Source organism: Condylura cristata, unplaced genomic scaffold (genome assembly GCF_000260355.1).
Source record: "Condylura cristata isolate star-nosed mole 26May11 unplaced genomic scaffold, ConCri1.0 scaffold00023, whole genome shotgun sequence".
NCBI lineage: Eukaryota > Metazoa > Chordata > Mammalia > Eulipotyphla > Talpidae > Condylura > Condylura cristata.
In genome coordinates this window covers 23,985,321-23,998,398 of record NW_004567124.1, presented here as the reverse complement: position 1 = coordinate 23,998,398, position 13,078 = coordinate 23,985,321, and the positions used below count along the sequence as shown (strand labels likewise).

At 38.1% G+C, this 13,078-nt stretch overlaps 1 protein-coding gene across 2 annotated transcripts in view; it reads left to right on the top strand.

Moving 5' to 3' along the window:
* Positions 1-13,078, top strand: part of TUBGCP4 (tubulin, gamma complex associated protein 4) — a 43,450-nt gene that overhangs the window by 14,353 nt on the left and 16,019 nt on the right. For both annotated transcript variants that reach the window (XM_012728559.1, XM_004687865.2), the window contains 4 exons: positions 1,216-1,295; positions 3,819-4,020; positions 7,133-7,298; positions 7,506-7,630. In XM_012728559.1, the coding sequence (XP_012584013.1) occupies positions 1,216-1,295; positions 3,819-4,020; positions 7,133-7,298; positions 7,506-7,630 (573 nt within the window). The remainder of the gene's footprint in view (positions 1-1,215; positions 1,296-3,818; positions 4,021-7,132; positions 7,299-7,505; positions 7,631-13,078) is intronic.

The following is a 13,078-nucleotide window of genomic DNA, read 5'->3' as shown; positions in this document are numbered from 1 at the left end:
GGAATATCTGACTTACAACCTGTTTGTCAGAAATAGTATCAACAATGGCTGACCATGTTTTATTAATGGCTAGGTAGATAATGTTACAGGATGGGGAGAGGGGCACCCAAGAACCCCCAAACCTGGCTGTTCTAGATAGGTTCTGCTATCTGCTACATCAAGACAAAACATAAGACCTTTAATGGAAAAGAACTTTAATACAACTAGTATGCAATACAAAAAAGGGGAAATAATAAAGGTTCCAAGTCAGGTATCTGAAGGTACCCATCCTCCTCGGTTAAATACCCAGCCAAGCAGGGTTTGCCCAAAGCAGGGTTGCTGAGGCCTGAAAGCCTATCACAAATCTAAGGCACCTTCTGGTGGGGGCCCATAAGAAAGGGGCAGAGGGGCCCAACATGTGTGGGACAAAAAAGCAAAATCAAGATAAAAGCTGCCATTGTTAACCACCCCACCGGTCTCTTGCTCACATTTCTTTGAGCCTGTCCAGGATCAAAACACAATGGAATGCCACATTTCCAACAGTGAAGTTTTCTTTCAACTTTTATTTGCATTTATTTCATGCTAAATTTATTCCTGAGCCATAAGTTTTTGCTTAATCAGTTTATTTTATGATGATTTTCTTCTTCGTAACCTTCTGTTTTAGGAATCCTATCTTTTGCTGTAAGGGTCATCTCAGTGTGGCAGGGAAAGTTCATGTATGGATATTTGTTTTGCAACAAATCTTGGAGGCTTCGTACACCTGGGTGTGCTTGATAGCCAGCAACTAGTAAATCTACATCTTGACCCTTAAGTTCAGTCTTACTCTGCATTTTTAAGCATGCGTTATAAAAATTCAGCGCATTTTGGGCCACCACCCTGTCTAGCCCCACTGTTTGCCCTCGGCCCACCTACCAGCTCCACCAGCAGTAGTTAAGTCTTCTGATCCAGAGATGGGATCAGAATGGGATGTTTTCCATTTATTTATATCTTTAATTTTGAATAATGTCAGGAATGAGTTAAACCATAGGACACCCAGCTGGCGTTGGAGAGTGACTTGGTGGTATGTGGGGAAAATACACACATTGTCATTAGAGTCAAGAATAGGAACTATAGATAAATCTTATGAAAAAGCTTTTCCTTGTTCTCTGCCTAATTGCACTCTTGATTGATAAAGAGTTTTGTGCTGTGTGAATTTTTAAAATGGAATCTAGCTTGACAAGGCTGTATTTTCCATAGATTCATGGTTGTCAAATCCTGGAAACGGTATACAAACACAGCTGTGGTGGTTTGCCTCCTGTTCGAAGTGCACTAGAAAAGTAAGTCATGGTTTAATTTGGACTTAGAGGGGAGATGATCAAATGACTTGATTTTACATGTGTTTTATTTTTAGGTCATCTCAGATTTCTCTCTGGGGAAAATTATGACCAGGATAGAAAATAGATGGAGCCATGTAATCCTGACAATGGCTCAGAAATTACAAAAGGAGAGTTGTAAAGTGTTGAGTGTCATAAAGTGTTGAGTGTCAGACCTAAAATCTAGTTGTCTAGATGACCTTGAGGCAATCCTTATTAATTCTTGGATCCCATTATCATTGGAGATTTTCCATTACATGAGCTGGATAATGCTTAGCTATGCCTAAATGTGAGTAGTTATTTTCATATCGAGGCCCTTAAAAGTGTTTATAATTTCATAATATAATGCTTAATTTCCCCCCAAAAGAAAATAATCACATGCACATTCACTAGTGTTGCACTGTATCACAGGAGAAAGCTAAATATTTACTTAGACTATAAACCCATTAAAATATAACTATTATAACAACATGGGAAAGTATCTTAACATATTACTGTCAAATAATACTGACTAAAAAAGATACAGTTATACTTTTGACTGCAACTATGTATGGAGTATGATCATTTGCTCTTTTTCCTTCCTTGTTTTTAAAAAAGAAGGTGTAGCATTAATGCAGAATTGAAACATGATCTCTGAGGTTCCTCACAGCTCTTAATAATCTCCACTTTACTACTGCACAAATAAACCCTCAGAAAATCAGGAAACTTTCCAGGTTTTGTAACTAAAGCCTTAGGAATTGAATTCTTTTTTGTCCCCCACCCTCCACCCTATTTACTCCCCATAAAAAGAAATAAAATACATTTTGGCCCTCCCTGGTGGCGCAGCGCGTTAAAGCACAGCACTAAGAGCTAAAAAGCCACTTCAGCATGAGTTCGATCCCCGCCTGCCCTGGAGGTGACCACATGGCGCGGCAGACCTCTCCTGACCCGCCCGCTGCTCCCCTCAGCAGTGCATTTCGTCGATCTGCCTGTTCTGTTCCCCACTCTCTCTGGTGAATCCTCTCACCGCCCCTGAGCCTCTGGCCTGCACCCCAGTTCTGTATGCACAAATAAATAAATCTTTAAAGTTTTTTTCTACATTATCGCTCTATAAATATTTATATAATTCTATGTACAGAATGTAAAATTTTATATAGATAATTAGATATATACATGTTACATATTTTCAGGGACTAAATTTTATAGGCCACATTTGCAGATGTACATAAATGCAGAGGGCTTCCATCTGACTTGTTTAAAGAGAGATCTTACTTAGCATACTAGAAATGGACTGAAGCTTGTTTATTTTTCTCCCCAAGTTTCTATTTTGAAAAATTCAAATCTACAAAAAGTTGAAAGAGTACAATAAATACCTTTAGTTTAGTATCCTTTAGTTTGTCACTAGTTAACATTTTGCAATATTATTTTTTTCCATGAATTGTAAAATATATATGTAAATACGTGTATAAACACACTTTTTTTCTTAGTAATTTGAAGGTAGTTACAGATAACATTACTCACCTCCTAAATATTTCCACTTGTTTCTCTTTAAAAAAAAAAAAAAAAGGTATTCTCTTATATAACCTCAATGGCATATTATACCCAAAAAGTTAATATTCAACAATAGCTTACATATGCCTAGCTTTCCCCAATTGTTCACCAAAGCTCTTTATATTCAGTTTTGCAATCTAGGACTTAATCAGTTATTTAGTGTTTACTACATCTGGTTTTCTTTTAAAGACTCTTAAATTTGGAATAGTCCTCTGCTTTTTTTCTTTAATCACTGAACATTTTTTTACATGACTACTATATCGGGAATATTATTTCCTGTTACACCACATCAGAAGGTACAGAAAGTATGTTTGTTACATTATAGGTGTGAACTGTGATCACCTAGTTTAGTTGTTTCCACCAGAGCTCTAGTTTAGAGGAACCTTCCCCACTTTATAGTTAATATGGTGTCTGTAGCAAGGGCCTTTGAGACCATGTCACTGTTCTTTTCACCACCAGTCTTTCTGCTCATCTGCAACCTTGCTTTACATTAACAACTTTTTTGTTAGATGGTGCTTCTTCTGGTATTCCTGCTTCTCACTTTCCCTATATGATTCCAGCAGAAATAAAACAAATTTAATATTGTGTTCACCAAAAAGAGATTTTGTGAGTACATTATGTAGTATGGAGCCATCAGTTTTTAGGCTTTCTACACAAAAGTCGGGGTAAAATGTACCTCTCCTGAAAGACTATCCAGAACATTCATGGAACATTTTTGACTTTATTATGTAGGCTACAGGTTTGGAAATTAAATTACATAATCTATCCACAAACATTTAAATTAAAATAGCACAATTATTTTTAACTTAATCATTTCCCTTATGACTCATTAAACTCAGGCCCTTATTTATCAAGCAACAGTTTAAAACAGGCCTCTGTGTTTTTGTGGGGGTCAGTGTTTCCTTAGTGACTTGTAAGGCCCTTGATACCTCTTCACTTGTTCTCCTTTCCACTCAGAATTCTGGCCGTGTGTCATGGGGTCATGTATAAGCAGCTTTCAGCCTGGATGCTACACGGACTTCTCTTGGACCAACATGAAGAGTTTTTTATCAAACAGGGTCCATCTTCTGGTAATGTTAGTGCCCAGCCAGAAGAGGATGAGGAGGATCTGGGCATTGGGGGACTAACAGGAAAACAATTGAGAGAACTCCAGGACTTGGTGAGAGCACAGCAAGATACCTAACATATTCCTGCTAGGAATTAGAAAAATGTACAGTTCAATGATCTTTTGATTCCCTATCCCTTCTATTTCATTAGCCTGGGAACCTCCTTTAAATTCTTGACATGTAAACATTTTGATTTATCTTGGCTTAATTTAAGAAGAGACTATAAAATAAATATACTTGTGAGATTCTTTTTTTTTCCCCCTTTTCCCAGTATATGCTTTTAAGAAGTTACTAAGTCTTTCTTAAGATAGTCTTATGGCTACTGTATCACATATGTGTGTGTGATTAGGTGTTTATATATTTATCCATATATGTCTTTATATCCATATATCTGTTTATGTCATATATGTTTTATATATCTGTGTTTATATATCTATGTGTGTTTATATATATACCCATATATGTCTGTATATAAGGTATAGTAGCAATAAAGCAATATGTGTGTGTGTTTGTATAGTCTTGATACTTGATATATATATATATATATATGTATGTAAAAGAATGACTAGATGGATGAATAAGGACAGTAATAAGGCTTTAGGGAGTCCTGTCAAAATTCCAAACCATCCACACGCACGACCACATTCCACACGGTTATCTATCTGTCTATCTATATATACACATACACATCATATATGTGGTTACCTATATACACCATACATATGGTCTCACACACACATGCCCCTATGGTTTTGTCTGTGTGTGTGTGTGTGTGTGTGTGTGTGTATAAAGTTTGGAATTTTGACTGAACTGACCTTATTCAGTCCATCTAGTCATTCATTTACCCATTCGTATTATCCTGTTAATTTTTTGATTGTCTTGATACATGCTGACACTGTTCTAGGTACCACAACTGCATGGACCCATAAAATGTAGTGGCTCCTATGATTAAGTGCTTAGAAGATATTAAAAAGTAAACAAATTACAGTATACTGAATGCTCTGGAAGGAAGAAGTATGGGTGTTCTTGAAACAAGGTCTTAAATTTAACTAGGGAATTCTTTTCAGGAGAATGTATGTCTGAATTGCAAAGAATCGGGAGGAGAGGTCAAGAGATGTTCCAGGCAGAGGCAACAAGGTCTGAAATATAAAGTGTAAGGGACAATGGAGCAGATGGAAAAAGTGGAAATCAATTAAGCTGGGGTAACAGTACCTCAACAGCTCCTGTTAAGCAGAGGTAAAATCAAGAAAGCCCTTGTGAGTGACCGGGGGGAATTTGTACTTGAATATAAAAAAAACTGGGGAGCCAGTGAAGAATTTTAGGCAAGAGGTTATCACAGTCAGACTTTGGTCACTCTGGTACTATGAGGGCAATTGGTTTAAAAAAAAAAAAAAAAAGGTGACGGATATATAGGTCAGTTAGAGATTGTTGGGTATTATTAGATGAAAAGTAAACCAAGGTGATAGTCAATATGGAGAAAAGTACAGATATTAAGAAACAGATTAAGTAGTTTTAGAAATTAGTTGGATATGGGCCCAGAGGGAGGAATGACGGATATCCAAATTTCTGCCTTTAGCATCTAGATGAGAGATAAGGAATGTACTGCTGGTTTTGGAGAAAAGAAGATTGGTCTAATTTTGGACCCTTTGTATTTGACATCCTTGTGTGAAATGTCCACTGGGCTGAACCTCGAGCTTATGAGAACAATCTAGCTTAAGGTACAGCTTTACAAGTCACAGTATATTGGTGTTTTAAATCTGGAACCCTGAATGGTTTTAGGAGAGTCTGTAAATATATATTTATACATTTGTCTGAAGGTCGGTAGCATTTATAATTGCAGAGTCTTGACACCCAAAAGGACCTCAGATATCTATTATGAAGTTGTGATTAAGAAAACTGCAGAGCAGAAGAAAGGAAGGCCTGGGATAGTGCCTTCAGGAAGCCCAAAACAAAAAGAGTGAACAAAGTCAGGATTATGAATTCTGAGGTCCCAGAATTGGAGTAGATGTAGGTTATACAGATGCAACCCAGGAAGTGAGAGGAACCTGATTAATTGGGTGGTAAGTATTTGGGACTTCATGGACTGACTAGATCTGTAGTCCTCCAATTTTAGTATGCACTAAAATAAAAAATTGGAAGCCTGTTAAAACATGGATTGCTTTGCCTCATCCCCTAGATTTTCTGATGGGTGAGGTTTGAAAATTTTCATTTCTAAAAAGCTCCCAGGTGAGGCTGATTGTGCTGTTTCAGGATCAACACTTTGAGGCCCACTTAGCTATATGAATCAGGTTAGTCTAAAAAACTGGGCAGAGTTGACATATATAAGATAAATCATAGACTTGTTGACAGAAAGAATTAAAGAGACCAGCTATACCACTATACAATAAGGAAACAGTTTCGTATTGACAGCTCAACTTTTTATTCAGTAGTAAAGGCAGGTGAATACTAATATCTTAATGTTAAAAAAAAAAAAACAACACTATTGTCACCATGCTATCCTGCCACCTGAAAATGGGATTTACCTCTCTAATACTGGTAATGTAAGAATTTTTTTTAATCTTTCAGGTGATATTTTTGTTCTTCCATATGTGCACGTGTTCCACTCATCCTCTACCAATTCACCCATGCCAGTACTCCATCTCCCTCCTAGCCCTGCCTCCCTCCTCTCTGTTCTCTATGCTCACCATTATATTCTTTCACTGAGATCAAGATTTTGCCATGCATGTTTTTTGTTTGTATTCCATCTTATATCTTTCACTTTTTGGTTTGTTTCATTTGACATAGTCACCTTGAATTTAATCTGTTTTTGTCTTAACTGCCAGTAGTTTGTTTTTCACAGCTGTATAATATTCCATTGATTGTATCTTCCATAATTTCTTTTTCCATTCATCTTTTGGAGAGCACTAAGGCTAGTTCCATAACGTGACAGTTGTGGGCAGTGCTGTGTGCCTACCCATACATAAACCTTTTCATATAAAAGTGTTCATATTGTTTGAATAACTAATAGAGGTATTACCAGAGCACTGATTATTGAAGAATTATGCAACTTCAGAATTTAAAGTCATTGCTTCTATAAAATATAAAACATGTGTTAGGAGAGTTACTGAGTATGTTCTTGTTTTTCTTTGTACATCATTCTAATAAAGATTATTTCCTTGACTATAGCGTTTGATAGAAGAAGAGAACATGTTGGCACCATCTCTGAAACAGTTTTCTCTTCGAGTAGAGATTTTGCCATCCTACATTCCAGTGAGGGTTGCTGAAAAAATCCTATTTGTTGGAGAATCTGTCCAGATGTTTGAGAATCAAAATGTAAACCTGACTAGAAAAGGTAGGAATGTCCTTGCCAAGTGTACTCCATTGTCATAGGTGCAAAGTATGCCTAGTCAGAGTGAATGGTTAGCAGTATTTATATACTGAGATTTCAGGGCAGTAGGGAGGATTGCCTAAGAAGTAGGTACAGCAGCTGCACACCCAGCTTTGTAAAACATTGCCTGCCCTAGTTGTTCTGCTTTAACAATATCTTTCTGTTTGGCAGGCTCCATTTTGAAAAACCAAGAGGACACTTTTGCTGCAGAACTGCATCGTCTCAAGCAGCAGCCACTCTTCAGCCTAGTGGATTTTGAGCAGGTCGTGGATCGTATTCGAAGTACTGTGGCTGAGGTTTGTCTTTGATTATATATTTTCTGAAAAATAAAATGGACCAGTTCCCTTGACTTTTGTTTCTTCTTGATGTGGTTAGAGCTTAGCTGGGGAGGTAATTGAGAGAGTTGAAGGACAAGTAGAAAATGAAAGTACTTTGTTTATAGTAACAGGTAGAACTGCCTTAACCTTTTCACACCTGACGTGGGTTTGCTGTTTAGCTAGTTACTGGATGAATAAAGGGAAGTCTTGGTTTCATTTCAGATAACCAGCATTTTGGGCCTATATAGTTGGTAGTGACCCTAAAGTATCAACTGATTCTCACTAAATTCAGTGTCGACTTAACATTTTAGTATGGCTTTGTAACTTATTCTTTCACGTGTGGATTTGGTACATGCTTTAGTATGTCAACAAAAATTTTTAAATTTTCTAAATAATAGTTTTGGAGTGGTACTAGGGGTTAAATCTCAGCACTATCTAGCTATCAACAGCCACTACCACATTAGTTGATCCCCATCCAGGGAGCTGTCCCACATGGTACAGCAGACCTCTCCTATCTCACCCACTGCTCCCCTCAGCTACCCCAGTTCTTTTATGCATAAGTAATAAAACTCAGTGTTAATTATTATAGGTTAACCTTATTCCTGGCAACTTGTTGAAGTGTTTTTATTTCTAATAGTTTGTTGGTTTTGTTAATTTTTCTTTTTTAAAGATTTATTTATACATACAGAACTGGGACAAAGGCCAGAGGTGTAGGGACAGTGAGAGGATTCACCAGAGACAATGGGGAGCAGAACAGGAGATCGACTAAGTACACCGCTGAGGGGAGCAGCAGGCTGGTCAGGAGAGGTCTTCAGACCATGTGGATCACCTCCTGGGCCAGGAATGAACTGGCACTAAAGTGGCTGCAGCTAGCTTGCAGTGCTGCATCCTAACCCGTTGCACCACCAGGGAGGACCTGGTTTTGTTAATTTTTCTAAGTAATGATGCAGTCATTTACAAATAAAGTTTTATAATTCTCCTTCCAAGTTTTAAACTTTTTTTTTCCCCCATGGCTAGGATCTTCAATACTGCAATAAAAAGCCTGAATGACAGTTTATAGCTATATCAATAGCTATTAAACAAGACAGGTGATAATGGGCATTGTTGATTTGTGGACTCCTAAAGATAATTCATCTCAAATTTCTCTATTACTATATAATGTTTGATGTAAAATTTTGACATGTTTATCAAGTTAAAAAAATTTCTATCCTGGTCCTAGTTTGTCATGAATTTTTATTACAAATAGATGTTGAATTTTATCACTGTTTTTCAGTGTTAGGGTGGTTTTCTCTTCTGGGTTGTTTTTCTCCACTAGTCTATTTATATAGCAAATTGCTGGTTAGATTTTCAGATGTTGAATCCTCCTGAGATAAACTGCTTGATTGTTACATTTTATTTTTTAGTGTACTGTTGGATTTGGCTACCCAATACAATATTTGAATTTTTGCATCTACATTTACTAATTAAGTAAAAGTGTATTATTCTATTCTTGTTATTCTCTCATGTGGTTATGCAGTAGATTATGTAAGCCTCATAAAATGAGTTAGGTATCCATCATTATTTTTTTAATAGTTAATATATGCAAGGAATTGTTAGTAATAGTTTGATTGAACTTACCTGAAAAATTATCTAAGTCAGTTTAATGTCATTAAAACCTATTAATCTATTCAAGATTCTCATTTCTAGGACATTTCATTTTTTTTTAACATTTTAAAAAGACCGGTTTATTAGGAAGAAACAGGAAAAAGGCACCTGCATAGTGACAGGTGGGCAGGGGGGAGAACTGCCATAGACTGCCATCTACTTTAATATTTGAAAAGTTGTCCACCTATGAATTCATGTATACAGATCTTATGTTCAGGTCTGTAATCCATTTTGAATTAATTTATGTATATGGGTTAAGTTAGTGATCTAGGGGACTTCTCTGATTACAGTTTCAGCACTATCAAGCTATTTCCAGATACTGCAGCCTGAGTTTGATCCCCAGCCTGGGAGGTGACCCCCATGGCGCAGCAAACCTCTCCTGTCTCACCTGCGGCTCTCCTCAGCAGTGTATTTTGGTAGATCCATCTGTTCTGTCCCCACTCTGTCTCTGGTGAATCCTCTCACCCCACTCCCACCCCCACCCTCATACTTCTGGCCTGCACCTCAGTTCTTCTATTTATTTGTTATTATCCTTATAGTTACTTATGTACACAGAACTGTGATACAGGTCAGAGGTGTAGGGACAGTGAGAGGACTCACCATAGGCATAGTGGGGAACAGAACAGGCAGATGGAGGAAGTACACTGCTAGAAGGAGCAGCCGGTGGGTCAGGAGACTCCTGCCATGACATGTGGGTCACCTCCTTGCCTAGGGATCAAACTGGTGCTGCGGCTGCTGCAGCTAGCTTCACAGTGCTGCGCTTTCACCTGTTGCGCCAAGAGGGAGGGTCCCACATATATAAATCTTTAAAAGAAAAAAGATAGTAATCTAGTTTCATTGGTCTGTATGTGTTCTCCAGCTTTCTTAGCACTATTCATTGAAGAGTTTTCTTTCTTCATTGTTTTATTCTTGGCTCCTTTGTTCTTAGTTGGCCACACATGTATGTTTTACTTTCCAGGCTCTTAATTCTGTTCCAGTCATCTGTGTACCTGGTTTTAGTCCAGTAGCTTTGTATTATAATTTTTTTAAAGATTTATTTCTGCATACAGAACTGGGGTACATGCCAGAGGTGGTGAGAGGATTCACCAGAGACAGAGTGGGGAGCAGAAAGGCAGATCAAGGAAGTACACTGCTGAGGGGAGCAGCGGGTGAGACAGGAGCTGCTGCGCCATGTGGATCTCCTCCGGGCAGGGATCCAGCTGCACTGAAGTAGCTGGGGCTTGCTTGCAGTGCTGCGCTTTAAGGGAGGGCTGTGTTGTATTATAATTTTTTTTTTTTAAGATTTATTTGTGCATACAGAACTGGGGTACAGGCCAGAGGCTCAGGAGTGGCGAGAGGCTTCACCAGAGACAGAGTGGGGAACAGAACAGGCAGATCGAGGAATTACACTGCTGAGGGGAGCAGCGGGCGGGTCAGGAGAGGTCTGCAGCGCCATGTGGATCTCCTCTGGGGCAGGCGGGGATCAAACTCATGTGTAAGTGGCTTTAGCTTCTTAGTGCTGTGCTTTAACCCGCTGCGCCACCGGGGAGGGCCCTGTTGTATTATAATTTAAAGTCTGGAAGCATGAGTATTGTTTTGGCAGTTTATATTGCTAATACTCTTTTGTAGGTTTCCTACAAATTTTAGAATGTTTTTGGTTCTGTTTCTGTGAAGAATGCCATTGGAATCTTAATTGGGATTGCACTGAATTTGTATGTTGCTTTAAGTAAAATGACCGTTTTATAACAATGTTGATTTATCTGATTCATGGGCATGGAATGTCTTTCCATTTCTTTGTGTTTTCATCAGCTTTTTTTCAAGAGACTCTCCTTTGGCTAAATTTTATTACAAGGTATTCTAATATTATAAGTGGCTTTGCTTCATATTTATTTCTGCTGCACTAAGAAGCTTAAGCCACTTCCGCATGAGTTCGATTCCCGCCTGCCCCGGAGGTGACCACATGGCGTGGCAGACATCTCCTGACCAGCCCGCTGCTCCCCTCAGCAGTGTACCTCGTCAATCTGCCTGTTCTGCTTCCCACTCTGTCCCTGGTGAATCCTCTCACCCTCCGCATCTCTGACCTGTACTCCAGTTCTGTATGAATAAATAAATAAATCTTTTTTTAAATGCAACAGATTTTTGCAATCTGCAAGTTTACTGTATTTTTTTTTAAGTTTGATTCATTTTATACATATAAGAACTGGGGTATAGACCAGAGGTGCAGGGGGTAAGAGGATTCACCCGAGAATAGGCAGATATACTGAAATATATATTGCCATGGGGAGCAGCAGGCAAGACGAGAGGTCTTTGTCACCATGTGGGTTACCTCCTTGACCTGGGATCGAACTCATGCTGCAGTGGCTGTAAATAGCTTCATAATGCTGTGCTTCAACCTGTTGGGTCAACCGGGAAGGCCCTTTACCGTATTATTTCTAATAGTTTCTGGTAAAGTCTTTATTGTATATCATCTGCATATAATGAGTTTTACTATTTCCATTCCAAATTTGAATACATTTTATTTCTTTTTATTGCCTAATTACTCTGACCAAGACTTCAAGTACGAGGTTAAATAACAATGTGTGAGCATCCTTGTGTTGCTGATTTTGAAGGGAAAGGTTTCAGTCTTTTACCGTTAAGTATGATGTTAGCTATTGGTTTGTTCACATACGGCCTTTATTATGTTTTAAGTATATTCCTACTATACTTGCTTTATTGAGGGTTTTTATCACAAATGAATGTTGAACCCTATAAAATGCTTTTCTACATCTGTTGAGGTGGTCGTATGATTTCTATCCTTCATTTGGGTGATGTAATGTGTAACACTGATTTGTATTATTGAACTATCCCACTTATAGTATGTGATTTTTTAAAGTACTTAATTCAGTTTGTGGACATTCTTTTGAGGATCTTTGTATTCACCAGAATATTGACCTTTATTTTGGTTTTTGTGATGTTCTTGTTTGGTGTTGATATCTGAGTAATGTTTGTCTTATAAAAGGAATTGGAAAGTATTCCTTCCTCTTCTGCTTTTTGGAAGTTTGAGAAGGTTTGGTATTGATTCTTTAATGTTTGGTAAAGTTCATTAGTGAACCCATTTGGCCTAGGAGTTTTGTTTTGAGAATTGGAGAGATTTCTTGTGCTCAGTCTTTTTCTTCATGATTCATTCTTGGAAGGTTCTATGATTCAGGGGATTTATCTATTTCTTCTAGATTGTCCAATTTGTTGGCATCCAAGTGTTTACAAATCTCTTATTATTCTGTTTCTATGGTGCATTGTAACTTCACCACTTTCATTTCTCATTTATTTTAATATTTTCTTTCTTAATAAGTAGCCAAAGATTTATCAGGGATTCTTTTTCTTTATATTTTACATCATTGTTCATTTTTTTTAAACAATATTTGCTTTTTCTCAGTTGGAGTCCCTTAGAATTCCTGCCATCAGTTCTTCTGTGCACCATCACACATCCTGTGTGTTCTTCCCCCCTTCATTTTAACCCCTCTGCCTCCCCATCCCCTGCAGAATGTCTCTGATTTATAATTGTCTGTTAATTTTTGTTTTATGTTTGTTTGTTTGTTTTTTTTTTTAAAGATTTATTTATTTGTGCATACAGAAGTGGGGTACAGGCCAGAGACTCAGGGGCGGCGAAAGACTTCACCAGAGACAGAGTGGGGAGCAGAACAAGGCAGATCGATGAAGTACACTGCTGAAAGGAGCAGCGGGCGGGTCAGGAGAGGTCTGCAGCGCCATGTGGATCTCCTCTGGGGCAGGCGGGGATCAAACTCATGTGTAAGTGGCTTTAGCTTC